The sequence below is a fragment of the Thermobia domestica genome, chromosome 4 (assembly GCF_964235325.1).
Source record: "Thermobia domestica chromosome 4, izTheDome1.hap1.1, whole genome shotgun sequence".
NCBI lineage: Eukaryota > Metazoa > Arthropoda > Insecta > Zygentoma > Lepismatidae > Thermobia > Thermobia domestica.
In genome coordinates this window covers 243842739-243865404 of record NC_137457.1, presented here as the reverse complement: position 1 = coordinate 243865404, position 22666 = coordinate 243842739, and the positions used below count along the sequence as shown (strand labels likewise).

At 35.7% G+C, this 22666-nt stretch overlaps 1 protein-coding gene across 1 annotated transcript in view; it reads left to right on the top strand.

Annotated features, from left to right (window-relative positions):
• Positions 1–20064, top strand: part of LOC145683084 (uncharacterized) — a 57417-nt gene extending 37353 nt beyond the window's left edge. Inside the window, exons 7-10 of the mRNA XM_081754443.1 lie at positions 1043–1099; positions 7728–7775; positions 13520–13567; positions 20009–20064. Of these exons, the coding sequence (XP_081610569.1) occupies positions 1043–1099; positions 7728–7775; positions 13520–13567; positions 20009–20064 (209 nt within the window). The remainder of the gene's footprint in view (positions 1–1042; positions 1100–7727; positions 7776–13519; positions 13568–20008) is intronic.
• Positions 20065–22666: the final 2602 nt, after the last annotated feature.

The window sequence follows — 22666 nt, the reverse complement described above, 5'->3', positions numbered from 1 at the left end:
TCTATCAATTGAAAACTTTATAACAATCATGAAATTGAGTAATATAAACTGGAAATTGATTTGAACAATAATAGTAATTTATAATAATCTGTGATTTGATATCCTCATATATATGTTCCAAACGTGTTCTTGCAGTAAGTCTAATTGAGAAGTTTAACCCATCTGCAAAATATATCCTAAAACAATGCACTAATGTTATTTAATTCTCATAAAGTTATATTTAGTAACTTTCTGATAGGGCTTTGTCAAATAATTTAAATTTATATATATTTACTCCTCAATAGATTTACACATTAAATCAGAGAAAATAACATACAAATACAAAAACTCACCTACTGCCAAAAACTGGTATATAGCTATATTCACCTCCAATTTAATAATTTTATGCAGCACCACAGTATTTTAACTTCACAATATCATAAAAAAAGGTTAACACTTTTATGTAATTATATAACAATGCTTTTGAAATTATATATATTTCTCTTCATTGAAGAAACTGTTAAACACACTCCTGATAATTGAGATATGTAATTACGTTACAGTTGACTATAATAGAACAGATAGTGCCCACTCCAACAGTAGTCATCGAATGGCTAAGTCACCCTCGCCAAGCACGAAATTCAAAACTTTCCGGCAGAGGTGCTGAAAATATACATATTTATTTCAGATTGCATATTCCCCAGACAAACACATTCCAAGATTTTTTTTAAAGTGTGTAAAAAGTGTCCGCATGTAACAACCCTCAGTATTAATTTCTGCTCCCTATAAGAAATCGGTTGGCTTCAAGCCTAAGCACAAATTTAATACAAATCATATGACATACTTAAAATACATTATTATACAAGAATAGAAATGTCGAATAGACATTATCAATTTTTACAATGTAAAGAATGCACATTGCGAAACAAATCTAAATAGGGGAAATACATTTTATAAACTATAAAAACTTTAAGTGGATCAGTCGTGATCCGTGCATAATTATAATTTATACAAAGTTTATTTTATAGTTAAAATTAATACCATTCTATTCTTTTTTCATAAGTTCCGCAAAATGATGAGAAAGAAATATTTCCATTGGCTGAAGATGAAATGTTACAAGGTAAATAAATGTTTCATTACTAACATTATTTTGTTCAAAAATAATAAGATATGGCTAACACTGCAGGCTTCAATAGACTAAGTCTCAGTTAGGAAATAAGTAGTTATGCTTCTTTGTTACTCTTCAGCCTTCCAATGTCATCAAATATGGCAGTAAGTCAAAAATATATCTACACTTTCCCCATAACACATCCTCAAGGTTGTCAGACTGCCTTCTGTACATGCGTGCTTATAGTTGGTCCGACTGCGACCATGTGTGTGAAATTTGATTCCGATCGTGGGATTTGCCTTTCTGTATTAGATTGTGAATATGTCCGCTCCCTACCAGTTTTCACAAATGAGGAACAACGAGTAGTGATCAGATTTTTCTGGTCGGGGAGTATGAAAGTGGCTGAAATTCATTGTAGAATTGTATGATATTATAGGCCCACTACTTTGTGACGTGAAATATTCTTTCATGGATCGGGAAGTTCAAAAGTAGCCGAAAGAGTTGGACGTACGAAGAGAAATCAGGACGCCTATCTATCTCCACTATGGACGACATGATACTGCAAAGGTTCAGACAAATAGAAAGTGTTACCATTAATGAGGAGGCATCTTCTTTGAACAACTTCGGTTCTTCTCACACACGCAGAGACGTGCAGGAAGCAATGCAAAAGAGGCTTCGCATCCAACCGAAAAATTCCTCTTGGAAGGAATATTTATTTATTTATTTAAGAAGAACACAACAGGTAATTCTACCCAATTACAGTGTTCATATCAGAGTTACATAGAATAACTGTAATACATTTGCGAAATCTATTCTGACTCATATCGTGTATATCCAGAACTTTTTTACATTTACTCAGTTTGTTGTAGACTGCGCCCATCCTCCACGTTGGTGGCTGTTTTGTTGCATTGGTCCGAGCTTTCTTGCAATAAAAGAAATTTCCATTGTCCACATGTATATTTCCATTGGGTACCCTGAGATGAAAGGCAGAAATCAAATCCTTGCTATTTAATTTGTTATTTAATATTTTGTACAAGAATATTATGTTTTTTAACACTCTTCTGTGATTGAGAGACATTGTGTTAAAATTTTTATTAAGAGAAGTACTATTTTCATATGTGGGGAAGATGCCTGTTCTCTTGTACACCAGAAACCGCAGAATTTTATTTTGAACTCTTTCTATTCTAATAGAGTCTTTCTTCGTGTGGGGGTTTCATATAATAGACGCATATTCTAATTTTGATTTAACAAAGGAAAAATATAATTTCAGTAAAGCATTCGACTTATTAAATTAACTTCCCATTCTCAAAATGGATCCAAGATTTCTGTTTGTGTCATTTACAATTTGATTTATATGATACTCAAACGATAGTTTGTTATCGTATATTACACCCAAATCTTTGACAGTTTTTTCCCCCTTTAATAGTTTATCATCTATCTTATATTGAAATTTAACAACATTCCGTTTCTTAGTGAAGGACGCGGTTTTGCATTTATCTGAATTTATGTTTAACAAGTTGCTCTTGCACCATTCATTTACTCTGTCTAGATCCTCCTGCAAACTGAAACAGTCCTGTGCTGTTGTAATTCTCCTATATAATTTTAGATCGTCTGCATAGAGTAGTTTATGTGATGTTTTAATACAATTAGGAAGGTCATTAATGAATATTATAAAATGTAACGGCCATAAATTAGATGCTTGTGGGACTCCAGAAAATTGAATGTATTAGAATGATCTACAGGATTTATAAACCACATATTATTTTCTGTCCATCAAATATGACTTCATAAGAGCAATTAACTGATTAGAAAAGTTGAGAAATTTAAGTTTATTCACTAACAACGTGTGGTTTACCTTATCAAATGCTTTCGCAATATCTGTATAAACTACATCTATTTGATTATTGCTCTCCAATATATCAACTAGATGGCCAGTGAAGACAGCGAGATTTGTTACGGTGGATCTGCCAGGAACGAATCCATGTTGATAATCCGATATTACTGGTGTAATGTGATTTTCAATGCACTTATAAATTATGCTTTCAAATATCTTAGCAAAGAGTTTAGAATACAAACCGGCCTATAGTTTTAAATTTCTTTACTGTCATTATTTTTAGGAATAGGGTAAACTTTTGTAAGTTTCCATTTTGCTGGAAACGTGCTGGTTTGGAGTATTAGTTTAAATAGCATGTATAAAGGTAATAAGAAACTCTCTTCACAACCTTTTATTACATATGATGGTACATCATCGATACCTATCGAACATTTTGATTTTAGTTTTCTGATTGCCATTCGAATCTCGTCACTTCTATTACTGCTATTTGTAACATATCAATTTTTTCATACATTTCAACTAATGTCGAATCATCTGTTTCAACTAGCAGTGGTGCCCCGTCTGTATACACTGATTTAAAGTAAGTTGCAAATGCGTTTACTATATCTTTATCACATGCTAACTCTTTACCCTCATAACACAATACATTACTATTTAAATGCTTTGTTTTACTCTTAATAAAGTTCCAAAACGTAGATGAGTCATCTTGTATTAAATATTCCGCTCCCTTAACGAAGTTTGCGTATGCGACTTGTATATCTTTCTCAATCATTTTTCGAAGTTTATTAAATTCGCGTTTATGTAATTCTATTTTGACTTTCCGAGTCTTATCGCCTTGCGGTGACGAGCTTTCATGTTATTTTTTTAATATAATGTCTAGCGTGAACCAGCTAGGATAGTTTCCCGTGCTCTGTTTCTTTTTCGGAATGCATTTGTCAAATATATTATATAAGGTGGAATAAAATTTTTCAACAGCGCCATCAACGTCAGTATATTCACCCAGTACCTCCCACTCTACCTTTCCCAATTCGTGATATAGTTTATTGTAGTTTGCCTTACTGAAATATGCATGCTTTTGGGACCGTCGGACCATGTACACTAACAATATAGCTGATAATGTAGAAAAATGATATACATATCTTTGAGTAAATAAGTTGTAGAACGAAAAGTGTAGATGATTTTTGGGACTCCCTTGTAACATGCTTTCAGTACATTTATAATTTAATAATAGCAAAGAATATTTATTATTAAACTCCTGAATTAATAATGTTATCATAAGTAGGGCATATAGAAACCTAATAAGTTGACTTTCCCATAGCTTATAAAATAGGTTCTGTCAGATTTCTTCCAAAAAATAAACTTATGACAATGAAACAAGTAATTAAACCGATATCCTGCTCTTCGCAGTACATGTATAGATGGATCCGTTTGAAGTTAGTACGAGTCTATAGTTAATTTTTATTATTCATATTTACTAATGTCTACGTAACTTCTAGCACTAGTACACATGTGCGCAGACTACGTGGGTGCTCCGGGACTCCAGCACCCACACAAATAATCTAGTGGGTGCAGCGCATCCACAAGATTTTTAGTTTGATAGAAACAAAATAAAATAAATCTTTCTCACTTGCCATTATCAAAAAATAATAAGTAATTAAAACATTGAGATAGAACTTAAAATTTCTAACCTTTAAAACAAAATTGTTTGTTTCAAATGTGTTTATACAAAGTTAACCACACTCTCCCTTCTTTGCCTGGCCAAGTCAAAGACAGTCCTCACAATAAACAACGAAAATATATTATGAATAGAGTCGAGCACAGTCCTTTATGACAGTATTCATAAAAGATATTAACTAAAAGGAAATCAATCAGAGACTATCGAGACTCCCCTGAGAACGTAACACGTCTCGCCATTATATGCACTCATATAATATTTTGGAAAGTCGGCGCCGTTGCTATACAGAGACATTCACAAACGTTTCTAAATCATCTCTTAGTAGATAAGTAATCTCTATTATGTAATTTATGCAAGAAGGAAACACAAACTTAAATTGTCAAACTCTTTCAAAACTATTCTCAAAAAAGTTTAATCAGATGAAGTACACTTAAAAGAGAGAACACATGATCATGGCCGGATCTACGGGGGGAGGGCAATTCGGGGCATTTGCCCCGGGGCGCAGCTAGTTGAGAGTATGTAGGGGGTCCCATTTAGATGCAACATTTGGCTAAGACCGTATGGACGATGATGGGATGATTGGTGAAATGATGAAAGTAGGAGGAAACGAGGAGTCAAATAAGAGGAATATAAGCGTTTCCAACATTTATTAATTTTATTCACTGGAATTACTTCAACGAATTTACACCTTGTGAAGTCAAAAATAAATCAATTGGTTTTATGACGTAATAAATCAAGTGCCAAAAAGACGTTTTTCCTTTGTTAATTGGTTCATAATATTTTTTACACGTAATGATCAAGTTTAGTCAAATGCAATCGATTATATTTTTGTTTAATGAAGAGAGTAAATGTAGTTGAATGTGCTAAACATATTTCGTTACAAAACTAGGGTACATCTTCGATTTAAAGAGCATTCACTACCAATATCGACATCACCACTACTACACATGGGAAATGTCGAGAAAAAAGTTGATATGTGCTTTGAAAATACTATAGTACTTGCCCAAATATAAATTGTACTTGCCCGAGCGAAATATCAGACAAATCAATGTGCTATTTTGTACAAAATGTCATGGTTTCGTCATTGAATCCAGACAACATAGACTTTTCTTGTACAACCAGAGAAGGAAGACGATTAACTCACCACATGTGGTATGAAGTTCTTCACAACGGGGAGAAAATCAAGCGGTTCTGGCTCGTGTATTCAAAAAGTGAAAATGATCTCTCTTGCCTTCCTTGTAATTTATTTTCTTGCTCCAAACAAATTATATCTTCGTCTTCTAATGCCATATCAAAATTAGTAAGTTTTGGATTTAAAGATTGGAAGAAACTATCTGGAAGAACACCAAATCATTAAAATTCGGTTTACCATAAGATTTGTTGTGGAATGGAAGGGTCTACTGAACTCTCTCAATTTAGACAAAGGGGATCACAAAGAACTTCAAGAATGCATTCGAACAGAAAGAGAGAAGTGGAAGGAGGTTTTATCGATAATTATTGATGCAATGTTGTTTTTATTAGCAAGTTGCTTATTCTTCTGTGGTAGTAAAGGAGGGAACGCAAAACTACGTTGCTCTGACCGTTTTGACCGAGAGAATGGGAACTTTCTTAACCTCATTTTTCTTCTCTCAAAGCATAATCCTATCTTACGAGAAAAGGTGAAATCTGTTTAAAAAGAGCCAAGTTTGTACATTTTATAGCTAATAGAGTAAAGCAAGAAATTTTTAATGAAGTGTGGAAGGTTAAACACCATTCAATAATTTTTGACTGTACTCTAAATGTACTCTCACGCCGAGCAAATGTGTCAGGTTTTACGCTATGTCACACTTCAAGAAAGTGGAGAAAGGAAGTGTGAAATAAAAGACAGCTTCATTGATTTCATTCAAGAGCATGAAAAAAATTGAGTAAAATGGCCTCAATTTAGCAGAATTAGGACAATCTTACGACAATGGTGCCAATATTGTGGACTTCAGGCAAGGAACCAATCCTTAAACAATCTTGCGCTGTTTGTGTCATGGATAGCACATTCTTTGAATTTTGTAGGAGCACATGGACTGCAATCAGAACCTGAACCTGAAACCTGTTTTGCATCGTTCAGAAGGTATATATATATATATATATATATATATATATATATATATATATATATATATATATATAGATAGATAGATAGATAGATAGATAGATAGATAGATAGATAGATAGATAGATAGATAGATAGATAGATAGATAGATAGATAGATAGAGGCCACTCTAGAGGCCACTCTAGAGGGATCCAAAGTTGATGGTAGAGATTTCTGGAGGGAATTTTCCCGACATTCTCCCACTTTTTCCTGTTCAAGTATATTGTGGGTTTCAATACATAGCATCTCTAGAAAAATTGTTTCATGCTAAAGAGAATGAACTATGAGCCATGACCTTTCCATAAACACTGTTGATGCAATAGCTATTTTACTACAAGTCTACAATTTTCTTTATAGTAACAGGATTAATGGGCCCCATGGACTTACTCCGTTGCCCATGGCACCTAACTTTTCGTGCATGAACATATCTTTGTTATGTTTATCGAATGGACTAGGTTTGATTCGGATGTCCGGATGAAATGTTCATGTTCTTTCCTTGTAAGATTATGCTGAGTCTGGATCAAGGTACACTCGAGTGAGTGAGCCTCTACTGCAGACAATCACAAATGATAACTATCGTTATATACTAAGATATTTGGGAGTCGATGCCCGCTGGATCTCAACCATACATACCAGTAGGTAGAAACATAGTACGATACATTCGATTGTGGGTTGTAAAATAAAAGGGATAGAACAACGTAAGTATAAGAAAATGTGTATCCCCTCAAAAGAAAGTCCAATGAGATTTGCAGGATATCTGTACTCAGAAAAGTATCTACAGTATCTACTCACGAAAAAAAAAAGTTGAACTTGAAAAAGGAATTCTTTAAATGTTAAAGAATGGAAATCACTATAATTAAACCTGACTAGATAATAATATTTCGGAGCAGGGAATCATACTTCATTAGAGATGAAATTTTAAAATAATGGATCGATCTCACAATTGACAATCGCACTTTTTAGAAATTCTTTATAGTTGAATTTAAGAACATTCTACTTTATTTCCAGCTGATCCGGAACCTGATGAGGAAAGTAATCAAACTGAAACACCGGAAGGTAAATAAGTACTACATGATTAATATTATAATTCTCGATTAAGTATTCAAAAATTCAGTAATGATTGTCAAACAAGCTCTACTCAACCCCATTTGAGGTATACTTAGCTGTTTTGTTTCTTCAAGTACAGTACTTTTCCCAAAGGCAGCCCTATATTTGAGCGCCTCGCAAAACATAATGGTATGTCACATTTTTTAACTTTCGAGTAAGCAGGGAAAGAAACATACACCTGCAATGACCAACGCAATTCAATACAATGACATGCCACACAAGCTTCTCCTGTCACCTGTATGTACATTTAAACTACCGACATATCGTTCTGTAGTTCAATCCCTGTCCATTTCCACTAATTACTAATTTTACCAAAGGTGGAGCTTACGATTATGCTCGTACAAACCGCTTACTTATGCATGGGTTATAGGAGTCCAGCGGAATTTTTAAAAATCTAGATTGGAGTATGGTTATGTGGAAGAAAGATTATATCCACGAGAGATGAACTTAAGGAAGACATTTCAATTGGAAAAGTTGTTACCACAGCACGAACACTTTTTCTGGTTACGACCCTAGTGGGGCTAGAAGCTGCAGAGGCTACTGGTACTCTGCACATTTCGTTCTATACGGCCTACTTCGTTATTGATGACTGAATGTAAACTGATGTCACCATATTGTTTAGGCCTACACTTGATATTAGTAATCTGTGTTGGATTGATCGTTGATAAATGTATATTGTATGTGTGTATTATTGTCACTTATTACTATAATGTTTTATGTATTTTGTCGTTTCTTGTTTTTAACTTCTCCTACACATAACCGAAATGCAAATAAATAAGAAAAGGAGTGAAATTTCTCTTATGCCCAGGGACGTAAAGAAACTAAATTCCAGTCTTACTAGTACAAATTAACTCACTTTCTAAAAGGAATAATGTGAATAGTATCCCATACAACCGGAAAAATTAATACAGTTTCCACACTCTATTATACCATACTGTACTGAAGTCAATGTATTATCTTGGTGACGAATGTCTTTAAAATACTACTCTCTACTTAAATTATCATACTTCATTTTATATAGAAACTAAGGCATAGGCCTACACAAACTCAAGTATGGTAGAAAAGAATCGTGTACAATATTGCTAGCAATATTTTGAGTAAGTCCCATGTAATGTTCCTTTTCTTAAAGAGCTCGCTACTCGATACGGCTTTCCCACTTATGGAGATCCGCCACATGTAATAAGAAATTCTTTAGAAGGTTAATATTCTCATAGTTAGTAATATTATTTCTAATAGGCACAATTTAAACGACCCTTATGGGAGATTAATAATTCCGGAAGTGTTTTTTTCCCGCCCCATAGTAGCCAGCTGTTTTAAGTTGTTCACAATTAAGCAGCGGAGGTTAAATTTATACCATGGGGGTCAAGGTGGAACAAAATGAGCCTTGCTGGGCTTCAAACCCTTTCCTTCTAATACTACTAGCCCTACTTCTACTCGTACTGCTACTTCTTCTCCTCCTTCTCTTAATACTACTTATACTATGGATTCGTATAGCAAAACTGCACGCGTAACTGCACCGTCATTACTAGCCTGTTGCGCTAGCATGCTCGGTTAAGAGGACAGACAGTAGCAAGCGGTTCATTTCTGCTATATGTACGCTACGTGGCGAGGAACGGATAACGCCAACCAATCAGAACCGTGTATTTAGTTCCTACTTCCGGGAGATTACTTCTCTGAAAGAGTCTTCAATTTATACATCATACATTGAACATAAACACAATGTATAATTTCTACAAATGATAGTAATACAACATTCAAAAATAGCACTAAATACGGGTTGAGAGGCTATTCTACTTTAGTTCAATAATGAATAAATTAATTAAAGTTATTATATCTTTGTAATAATCCATCTGCTTTTACAAAGATTTACAAGCGAATACATTAACCTTACAACTAAAAAATATACTCATTTGAATCAGCATCCTAAGAAAATTTAATTTTAGTAACTCATTAATAATCAACTTAACCACGAAATATACAATGATTTAAAATAATTTGAACTATGCCTATCACGTTTCTTTAATTTACAAAATTTGCAAGAAGTTACTATTATGAGAACCCCAAGTATAACTTATATCCCATTCAAATTTATAATTATTGACTCCATTAGAACAAGTGGTGACTTATTTGGAATAGTAAACGAAAATGACTACTCACCAATTTAATGAGCATTCAATGCATCCACACTTTATAAATTCAAACAAATTTCACGAGATACACTCGCAAATATACAATAATTTTATAATTTAACCTAATAACACTGTTTTACAAGGGTTGTATTTCTGAAATAAAATTTTGTACTATGAAAGGAATGTGACATGGAAGTTCAAATGGGACATCCGATTTGACCCGTCAGGGATAGTTTACGAGTAATTCAAGCATTCATGTACTACATATATTCATATACATGCCAAACACAGTATATGGTGACAAAAGGGAATTTGGAAAGTAAGACCTTGCAACATTGACAGCTTTCATTTTTCAGAGATTGGCAAAACTTGTCCGACAGTGTTATGTTGTTGCAATGTGATGTTGGGAGTAGTTTGTGAGTTACACTGAGCGTGTGAATCTGGTATTTTATCGGGCGTTAGTACTACTTACTGTATGTAAACTGATTGCTGTGGATTCATTTTGTTCGTGTTTAAGTGAAGTAAAAAAATGCATTGCACTCGTGGTTGTAAGTACGTAACTAACAACTTCCGTTATATTTGTAGCGAGTTCACCTTCGTGAGCAACGGGAAGAAAATCACACCCATCATCAAGAGAACATATAAGCAGTACTTTGGCGTCGGAGCTGGTGATTTTGATAAGAAGTGGTCACCTAATATGTGTTGTGCTACATGTTATTGTAAATTAATTAAGTGGTGGCAAGGAAAAAATGTTTCATTATTTGCTGTACCGATGGTTTGGAGGGAACTAAGGTACCATTTGACAGACTGCTATTTCTGCTTAACCAAAATTCAGAGATTCATGAACAGCAAATCAAAGAAACATATTGTTTATCCGGATCTGCCGTCAACAAGACGACCTGTGGCACATTCTGAAGCTTTACCAGTTCCTTCAAGGCCCACAGATATAGAAGAGATGAGTGATAGTGAAGAAAGTAGCACTACAGAACTTACATCTTCTCCGGAAAAAAGAAGGGATCCACCGTATCAAGGCACGAGTACGCCCACGCCACGTGTATTACAGCAGGATGATTTGAACGATTTAGTGCGAAACTTAGGACTCAGTAAACAGAATTGTTAGGCTCCAGATTACGGGAATATAACCTTCTCCACGAAACAGCCAACATAATCTTCAGGAACAGAAAACGTGCTTTTGTGTCTTATTTTGCCAATAATAGTTCCGTGACATTCTGCAATGATGTTCAAGGATTAATGGCAGCCTTACACATAACATACGAATCAGGTGAATGGAGATTATTTTTGGATGTTTCGAAGAATAGCTTAAAAAGTGTATTGCTGCATATCGGGAATAAATTGTCTTCAATCCCAGTTGCATATGTCACTTTTACCAAAGAGAGTTATGAAATTTTCAGAAAGATATTGAACTTAATTATGTACAGTGAACATAAGTGGAAGTTGTGTTGTGACTTCAAGGTAATAGCATTATTATTATTAGGGATGCAACAAGGTTACACGAAGTATGTATGCTTTTTGTGTGAATGGCATAGTAGGGAAAGAACTTCCCACTATGTGAAAAAGAAGTGGCCTAAACGCAATTGGACAGTTGGTGTAACGAATGTGCAACGGGACAGTCTTGTAGATCCTAGAAATGTTCTTATTCCACCCCTACATATAAAACTTGGACTTACTAAACAGCTTGTGAAGACAATGGATCCCAATGGGCCAGCTTTTGCATATCTTGCTGACAAATTTCCTCGACTGTCAGCTGCAAAAATAAGAGAGAGCGAGTTTGTAGGTCCGCAGATACGCGAACTGCAGAAAGATAGAGGTTTTGAGGCATGTCTCACAGAGTACGAAAAGCGCGCATGGATGAGTTTCTTTGGGACTTTTGCACATCTAGATTCTGTCCTGAACTAATTAGTTTTAGTAGAAGCAGGTGCCAATCCAATAATTTCTTCTTGGAGGTGGTTCAAAGTTGCAGAGATCTACTACTAAGCTAGCTAAGTACTGCTAAGTTACTAAGCTACATCAATCATTTCTCTGCTAAAACAAGCATACTTTCATTAGGAAAAGGGTACAAACTTTTATCAAATTACTAACAACGAACGGAGATGAACATATCATCCGGACATCGAAATCAAACCTAGTCCATTCGATAAACATAACAAAGATACGTTCATGCGCAAAAAATTAGGTGCCGTGGGCAACGGAGTAAGTCCATTGGGCCTATTAATCCTGATAGTATAAAGAAAATTTTAGACTTGCAGTATAATAGCTGTTGCATCAACAGTGATTATGGAAAAGTCATGGTTCATAGTTCATTCTCTTCAGCATGAAACAAGCTTTCCAGAGATGCCATGTATTAAAGCCCATAATGTACTTTAACAGGGAATATTGGCAGAATGTCGGGAAAATTCTTCCCAGAAATCCCTGCCATAAACTTTGGATCCCTTTGGAGTGACCCTGGGTAAAAGCAAACAATTCAAATGTACCTCTGAAAACACTACAAAAATTAGGAAATGAGGATGCCAAGTTTTGTATTGATAGACAGAACAGATGTGAGAGGAAAATATGTATTGTTATACAAAATTTTTCCTCATATCTATTCCGTCTATCAATATAAAACTTGGTATACGTATTTCCTAACTCATATACTACTTTTAGAGATATATTTGGATTCCGTGCTTTTACCCGAGGCCACTCTAGAGGGGTCCAAAGTTGATGGAAGGGATTTCTGGAGGTAATTTTCACAACATTCTTTCAATTTTCCCTGTCCAAGTACATTATGGGTTTCAATACAAAGCATCTCTGGAAAGCTTATTTCATGCTAAAGAGAATGAACTATGAACCATGACCTTTCCATAAACACTGTTGATGCAATAGCTATTTTACTACAAGTCTACAATTTTCTTTATACTAATAGGATTAATGAGCCCCATCAACTTACTCTGTTGCCCACGGCACCTAATTTTTTGTGCATGAACATATCTCTGTTATGTTTATCGAGTGGACTAGGTTTATTCGGATGTCCGGATGAGATTTTCATGTTCTTTTCTTCTACGATTATGCTGAGTCTGAATCAAGGTACACCCGAATGAGTGAGTCCCTACTGCAGACAATCACAAATGATAACCATCGTTATATACTAAGATTTTTGGGAGTCGAGACCCGCTGGATCTCAACCATACATACCAGTAGGTAGAAACATAGTACGATACATTCGATTGTGGGTTGTAAAATAAAAGGGATAGAACAACGTAAGTATAAGAAAATGTGTATCCCCTCAAAAGAAAGTCCATTGAGATTTGCAGGATATCTGTACTCAGAAAAGTATCTGCAGTATCTACTCACGAAAAAATGTTGAACTTGCAAAAGTCATTCTTAAAATGTTAAAGAATGGAAATCACTATAATTAAACCTGACCAGATAATAATGTTTCGGAGCAGGGAATAATGCTTCATTAGTGGTGAAATTTTAAAATAATAGACCAATCTCGCAATTGACAATCGCACCTTTTAGAAATTCCTTATAGTTGAATTTAAGAACATTCTACTTTATTTTCAGCTCATACGGAACCTGAGGAGGACAGTAATCAAAGTGAAACACCGGAAGGTAAATAAGTGCTACATGATTGATATTATATTTCTCGATTAAGTATTTAATAATTCAGTAACGATTGTCAAACAAATTCTACTCAACCCTATTTGAGGTATACTTAGCTGTTGTGTTACTTCAGGTACAGTGCTTTTCCCATAGCCAGCCCTATATTTGAACGGTTCGGAAAACATAATGCTACAGTAGAGCGTCGATTATCCGAAGTAATTGGGGGACATGGGTGTTCGGAAAACTGGTTTGTTTGGATAATGGAACTGTACATGTTTATTTGCCATGCGCGGAGCGGCACGCATCAACTCTAAGCTGGCGCAGCTGTTGCTGTGAACAGCTTTGATACTGCCGCTACTTCTACAGCCAGTGCCAAACCGACAGAAGTGTGCTGATTGTTGAAACACAGCGACTGGCGGCTTGGCCGGTCAGCACCGCCTTATGAAGGCCCCATTAGAAGCAATGTTCCGCCAGCGGTGGCTCAGTGCGGGGACTACTGTGGGAAACTTGGTTTGGGAGCGAGGGGGATGATGGACGGTAAGGTGGGAGAGTAAAAGGTGCGAGCGAGTACACAGTTCGGTTAAGCGGTCGTTCGGTTGACTGACATTCGGATAATCGACGCTCTACTGTATATCACATTTTTTTAACTTTCGAGTAAGCAGGAAAAGAAGCATAGACCTGCAATGACCAACGCAATTCAATACAATGACATGCCAAACAAGCTTCCCCTGTCACCTGTATGTACATTTAAACTACCCACATATCGTTCTGTGGTTCGATCCCTGTCCATTTCCACTAATTACTAATTTTACCAGAGGTGGAGTTTACGATTATGCTCGTACAAACCGCTTACTTATGCATGGGTTATGGGAGTCCAGCGGAATTTTTAAAAATCTAGACTGGAGTATGGTTATGTGGAAGAAAGATTATATCCACGAGAGATGAACTTAAGGAAGATATTTGAATTGGAAAAGTTGTTACCACAGCACGAACACTTTTTCTGGTTACGACCCTTGTGGGGCTAGAAGCTGCAGAGGCTACTAGTATTCTGCACATTTCGTTCTATACGGCCAACCCCGTTATTGATGACTGAATGTAAACTGATGTCACCATATTGTTTAGGTCTACAGTTGATATTATTAATTTATTATTTGTGTTCTGTGTTGGATTGATCGTTGATAAATGTATATTGTAAGTGTGTATTATTGTCACTTATTACTATAATGTTTTATGTATTTTGTCGTTTCTTGTTTTCAACTTCTCCTACACATAACTGAAATGCAAATAAATAAGAAAAGGAGTGAAATGTTTCTTATGCCCAGGGACGTATAGTAACTGAATTCGAGCCTTACTAGTACAAATTAACTCACTTCCTAAAAGGAATAATGTGAATAGTATCCCATACAACCGGAAAAATTAATACAGTTTCCACACTCCACACTCTATTATACCATACTGTACTGAAGTCAATGTATTATCTTGGTGACGTATGTCTTTAAAATACTACTCTCTACTTAAATTATCATACTTCATTTTATATAGAAACTAAGGCATAGGTCTACACAAACTCAAGTATGGTACAAAAAGAATCGTGTACAATGTTGCTAGCAATATTTTGAGTAAGTCCCATGTAATGTTCTTTTTCTTAAAGAGATCGTTACTCGATACGGCTTTCCCACTACTGAAGATCCGCCACATTTAATAAGAACTTATTTAGAAGGTTAATCTTCTCATAGTTAGTAATATTATTTCTAATAGGCACAATTATTACGGGAGATTAATAATACTGTTCAACAACGAAAATGTAAATTGAACAAAATCAACTAATTCTTATTGATTTTGTGGTGCTGATCACGAATTTGAAAGTTATTTTCGAATATTAGCTCTACTTTTCGTTTTACAGGCATGTCTAATAATAACGCTTTAAAAATAAATATATTCGCTTCGTTTGGGGTAACACTGGAGAAACTATATGAACGCTTGGTTTCATTGTGTTCCTTATCTCAGTAGTGTTCTGCTATTGTTAGAAAAGACAGGTTTAGTGCAGTTATCAGCGTTTTGGGTGTGACGTTTGTGTAGTGCAGGACATAAAAATACAACTACAAGTACGCAAAAATACTGGTATTTCGAATGTATATTTTTAAATAGTTGTCGGAACTATTTCAAGTGACATTTTGAGGATTTCAATAAACAAAAATGCCGCGAAATTGTGTAAACAGTGCGGATAGCTTCTGCTACGTGTGTGAGGAAGTGACATTTTCCTCACAAAGGCAGACTATAACACCACTAATAAGAAAAGCCTATCAATATTACTTTGATTGTAAAATTGGAGACCAAGATAAATCTTGGGCACCCCACATTATGTGTAACACTTGTGCCAGCAATCTAAGAAATTGGATTAATGGGAAGGGGCGCTCAATGCCTTTTGCAGTGCCCATGATTTAAAGGGAGTCAAGCGACCACATCAGAGACTGTTATTTTTGTATGGTTCCTTCCGTCAAGAAGGGAATTTCCACGAAGAAGAAGCGGGCCTTGATCTATCCTAACATTCCTTCTGCAATGCGCCCTGTTCCACATGGAGAAGGACTACCTATTCCTGACCCACCTAAAGAATACTATCTTTTGTCTGATGATGATCAAGAAGTTGAAGCTCCTGAATCAAGTACTTCGAAGGACCCTACGTTTGTTGTAGAAGAACCTCCATGTGAACCACATAGACTTATTCAAGAGAAACTAAGTGATCTAATCAGAGACTTGGATCTCTCGAAAAGCAAAGCCGAAATTTTAGCGTCACGCTTAAAACAATGGAATTTATTGCAGGAAAAAGTAAATATTTCAGTGTATCGGAATAGGGAGATGTTCACTTCATTTTTTACTATGGAAGACGCATTTGTGGCATGTACAGATGTAAATGGTCTCATGAGGGCACTTAAAATTAATTACGAACCTACGGAGTGGAGGCTCTTTATAGATTCGTCCAAGGTGAGTTTAAAGGCAGTGCTATTACATATTGGAATTGAACTTCCTTCAATTCCTGTAGGTTACGCAGTTCATATGAAGGAATCTTATGAAAACTTGAAACGTTTACTTCAAGCCATTAAATATTACGATTTACAGTGGCTCATTTGTGGTGACCTTAAAGTATTAGCACTGTTGCTAGGTATGCAGTTAGGGTATACAAAATATTGTTGCTTTATATGTGAATGGGTCAGTAGAGATCGTGAATCTGATTACCGCAAAAGTGATTGGAGTACCAGAGAAACTCTTCAGCCGGGAGTGAAAAATGTGCAGCATGAACCACTGGTAGATCGTAACCGAATTTTGCTTCCCCCTCTACATATTAAATTAGGTCTTATGAAAAGTTTTGTTAAGAGCATGAACCAAGAGGATGAGGCCTATAAGTACCTAAGAGGACAATTCCCTCGACTAAGTGATGCCAAACTTAAAGAGGGTGTTTTCATAGGGCCACAGATTAGGCAACTATTCAAAGATCACAAGTTCGACGAAATTCTCCAAGGTGAGGAGAAAGCTGCGTGGGAAAGCTTGAAGAGTGTTTGTTCACAGTTCTTGGGAAGACACCGAGCAACAAATTACAAACAACTGGTAGCAAAGTTGTTATTGTGCAACGAAAATCTTGGTTGCAATATGTCTCTTAAACTCCACTTTCTTCATTCACATCTAGACTTCTTTCCCGAAGATTGTGGAGCAGTAAGTGACGAACATGGTGAGCGTCTCCATCAAGATATTGCAGCCATGGAGAAGAGATATGAGGGAAAGTGGAGTTCTAGCATATTGGCCGACTACTGTTGGACTATTGCAAGGGATGCTCCAGATGTAACCTACAAAAGGCAAGCCAAGCGAAGACGCTCAAAATAAAATAAACATAATCCTGTACATGGGATCACTTGAAACTTTTGTCTACATTGCAGTGTAGTTCTTACACAAAAAGGTATTTGTACATATTTTTCATGTTTTGATGTTAGTACTGATTTTTATTACGGAATTGTTAATGTTTAACTTGACCACGGTTACTTTATTTTCTGTATCGCTGTGAAACTGGTATTTGCCCAATTTTGAAAAAGGAAGTACAAGGGTATAGAAAGCTATAGGTTAGAGTACTTCTTAACTCCCCAGCTTATCACATCACAGTGAAATAGATTTTAAAAAAGTGAAATGTAGGTTATTACAAGGATTTTGCTTAAATGTTCTATAAATATTAATATATTTGTACATATACACATACTGTTGTACAAGGGCGTTTTTTTTTTTACAACCTGAGCTAAGAAAATTCTTCTATTATCATTTCCTTTCATATTATGCTTAAATGAATGTAAAAATCGCAATTTCAAAGAATTTACATATTTTCGATCAAAATTTGTTGAACAGTGTAATTCCAGAAGTATTTTTTCGCGCCCTACCCTAGCCAGCTGTTTTAAGTTGGTCACAAGAAAGCACCTGATGTTAAATTTATACCATGGGGGTCAAGGTGGAACAAAACGAGCCTTGTTTGGCTTCTAACACGTTATTACTAATACTACTACCCCTACTCCTACTCCTACTTCTCCTCCTCAATCTCCTAATACTACTTATACTATGGATTCGTATAGCAAAACTGCACGCGTAACTGCATCGTCATTACTAGCCTGTTGCGCTAGCATGCTCGGTCAAGAGGACCGACAGAAGAAAGCGGTTCATTTCTGCTATATGTACGCTACGTGGCGAGGAACGGATAACGCCAACCTATCAGAACCATGTATTTAGTTCCTACTTCCGGGAGCATTACTTCTCTGAAAGAGTCTTCAATTTATACATCATATATTGAACATAAACACAATGTAGAATTTCTACAAATGATAGTAATACAACGTTCAAAAATAGCACTAAATACGGGTTGAGAGGCTATTCTACTTTAGTTCAAAAATAAATAAGTAAATTAATTAAAGTTATTATATCTTTATAATAATCAAACTGCGTCTACAAAGATTTACAAACGAATACATTAATCTTACAACTACCAAATATCCTCTTTTGAATCAGTACCGTAAGAGAATTTAATTTTAGTAACTCATTAATAATCAACTTAACCATGAAATATACAATGATTTAAAATAATTTGAACTACGCCTTGCAAGAAGTTACTATTATGAGAACCCCAAGTGTAACTTATATTCCATTCAAATTTATAATTATTGACTCCATTAGAACAAGTGGTGACTTATTTGGAATAGTAAACGAAAATGACTACTCACCAATTTAATGAGCATTCAATGCATCCACACTTTATAAATTCAAACAAATTTCACGAGATACACTCGCAAATACACAATAATTTTATAATTTAACCTAATAACACTGTTTTACAAGGGTTGTATTTCTGAAATAAAATTTTGTACTATGAAAGGAATATGACATGGAAGTTCAAATGGGACATCCGATTTGATCCGTCAGGGATAGAAAATGTGTATTGTTATACAAAATTTTTCCTCATATCTATTCCGTGTATCAATACAAAACTTGGTATACACATTTCCTAAATCATATACTATTTTTAGAGATATATCTGGATTCTGTGCTTTTAAGAGAGGCCACTCTAGAGGGATCCAAAGTTGATGGTAGAGATTTCTGGAGGTAACTTTCCCGACATTCTTTCAATTTTCCCTGTTCAAGTTCATTATGGGTTTCAATACAGCATCTCTGGAAAGCTTATTTCATGCTAAAGAGAATGAACTATGAACCATGACCTTTCCATAAACACTGTTGATGCAATAGCTATTTTACTACAAGTCTACAATTTTCTTTATACTAATAGGATTAATGAGCCCCATCAACTTACTCTGTTGCCCACGGCACCTAATTTTTTGTGCATGAACATATCTCTGTTATGTTTATCGAGTGGACTAGGTTTATTCGGATGTCCGGATGAGATTTTCATGTTCTTTTCTTCTACGATTATGCTGAGTCTGAATCAAGGTACACCCGAATGAGTGAGTCCCTACTGCAGACAATCACAAATGATAACCATCGTTATATACTAAGATTTTTGGGAGTCGAGACCCGCTGGATCTCAACCATACATACCAGTAGGTAGAAACATAGTACGATACATTCGATTGTGGGTTGTAAAATAAAAGGGATAGAACAACGTAAGTATAAGAAAATGTGTATCCCCTCAAAAGAAAGTCCATTGAGATTTGCAGGATATCTGTACTCAGAAAAGTATCTGCAGTATCTACTCACGAAAAAATGTTGAACTTGCAAAAGTCATTCTTAAAATGTTAAAGAATGGAAATCACTATAATTAAACCTGACCAGATAATAATGTTTCGGAGCAGGGAATAATGCTTCATTAGTGGTGAAATTTTAAAATAATAGATCGATCTCGCAATTGACAATCGCACATTTTAGAAATTCCTTATAGTTGAATTTAAGAACATTCTACTTTATTTTCAGCTCATACGGAAACTGAGGAGGAAAGTAATCAAAGTGAAACGCCGGAAGGTAAATAAGTACTACATGATTTTATATTATAATTCTCGATTAAGTATTTAATAATTCAGTAACGATTGTCAAACAAATTCTACTCAACCCTATTTGAGGTATACTTAGCTGTTGTGTTACTTCAGGTACAGTGCTTTTCCCATAGCCAGCCCTATATTTGAACGGTTCGGAAAACATAATGCTACAGTACAGCGTCGATTATCCGAAGTAATTGGGAGACATGGGTGTTCGGAAAACTGGTTTGTTCGGATAATGGAACTGTATATGTTTATTTGCCATGCGCGGAGCGGCACGCCACAACTCTAAGCTGGCGCAGCTGTTGCTGTGAACAGCTTTGATACTGCCGCTACTTCTACAGCCAGTGCCAAACCGACAGAAGTGTGCTGATTGTTGAAACACAGCGACTGGCGGCTTGGCCGGTCAGCACCGCCTTATGAAGGCCCCATTAGAAGCAATGTTCCGCCAGCGGTGGCTCAGTGCGGGGACTACTGTGAGAAACTTAGTTTGGGAGTGAGGGGGATGATGGACGGTAGGGTGGGAGAGTAAAAGGTGCGAGCGAGTACACAGTTCGGTTAAGCGGTCGTTCGGTTGACCGACATTGGGATAATCGACGCTCTACTGTATATCACATTTTGAACTTTCGAGTAAGCAGGAAAAGAAACATACACCTGCAATGACCAACGCAATTCAATACAATGACATGCCAAACAAGCTTCCCCTGTCACATGTACATTTAAACTACCGACATATCGTTCTGTGGTTCGATCCCCGTCCATTTCCACTAATTACTAATTTTACCAGAGGTGGTGCTTACGATTATGCTTGTATAAACCGCTCATTTATGCATGGGTCATAGGACTCTAGCGGAATTTTTAAAAATCTAGATTGGAGTATGGTTATGTGGAAGAAAGATTATATCCACGAGAGATGAACTTAAGGAAGACATTTCAATTGGAAAAGTTGTTACCACAGCACGAACAGTTTTACTGGTTACGACCCTAGTGGGACTAGAAGCTGTAGAGGCTACTGGTACTCTGCACATTTCGTTCTATACGACCAACCCCGTTATTGATGACTGAATGTAAACTGATGTCGCCATATTGTTTAGGCCTACACTTGATATTATTAATCTGTGTTGGATTGATCGTTGATAAATGTATATTGTATGTGTGTATTATTGTCACTTATTACTATAATGTTTTATGTATTTTGTCGTTTCTTGTTTTTAACTTCTCCTACACATAACTGAAATGCGAACAAATAAGAAAAGGAGTGAAATTTTTCTTATGCCCAGGGACGTATAGTAACTGAATTCGAGCCTTACTAGTACAAATTAACACACTTTCTAAAAGGAATAATGTGAATAGTATCCCATACAACCGGAAAAATTAAGACAGTTTCCACACTCTATTATACCATTCTGTACTGAAGTCAATGTATTATCTTGGTGACGTATGTCTTTAAAATACTACTCTCTACTTAAATTATCATACTTCATTTTATATAGAAACTACGGCATAGGCCTACACAAACTCAAGTATGGTACAAAAGAATAGTGTACAATATTGCTAGCAATATTTTGAGTAAGTCCCATGTAATGTTCCTTTTCTTAAAGAGATCGCTACTCGATACGGCTTTCCCACTTGTGGAGATCCGCCACATTTAATAAGAAATTCTTTAGAAGGTTAATATTCTCATAGTTAGTAATATTATTTCTAATAGGCACGATTTATACGGCCGTTCCGTGAGATTAATAATTCCAGAAGTGTTTTTTCGCGCCCTACTCTAGCCAGCTGTTTTAAGTTGGTCACAAGGAAGCAGCTGATGTTAAATTTATACCATGGGGGTCAAGGTGGAACAAAACGAGCCTTGCAGGGTTTCTAACCCGTTCCTACTACTACTACTACCCCTACTCCTACTCCTACTTCTCCTCCTCAATCTCCTAATACTACTTATACTATGGATTCGTATAGCAAAACTCCACGCGTAACTGCATCGTCAGTACTAGCGTGTTGCGCTAGCATGCTCGGTCAAGAGGACCGACAGCAGAAAGCGGTTCATTTCTGCTATATGTACGCTACGTGGTGAGGAACGGATAAAGGCAACCAATCAGAACCGTGTATTTAGTTCCTACTTCTGGGAGCATTACTTCTCTGAAAGAGTCCTCAATTTATACATCATATATTGAACATAAACACAATGTAGAATTTCTACAAATGATAGTAATACAATGTTCATACATAGCACTAAATACGGGTTGAGAGGCTATTCTACTTTAGTTCAATAATGAATAAATTAATTAATTAAAGTTATTATATCTTTATAATAATCCATCTGCGTTTACAAAGATTTACAAACGAATACATTAACCTTACAATTACCAAATATACTCATTTGAATCAGTACCCTAAGAGAATTTAATTTTAGTAACTCATTAATAATCAACTTAACCACGAAATATACAATGATTTAAAATAATTTGAACTACACCTGTCGCGTTTCTTTAATATACAAAACTTGCAAGAAATTACTATTATGAGAACCCCAAGTGTAACTTATATCCCATTCAAATTTATAATTATTGACTCAATTAGAACAAGTGGTGACTTA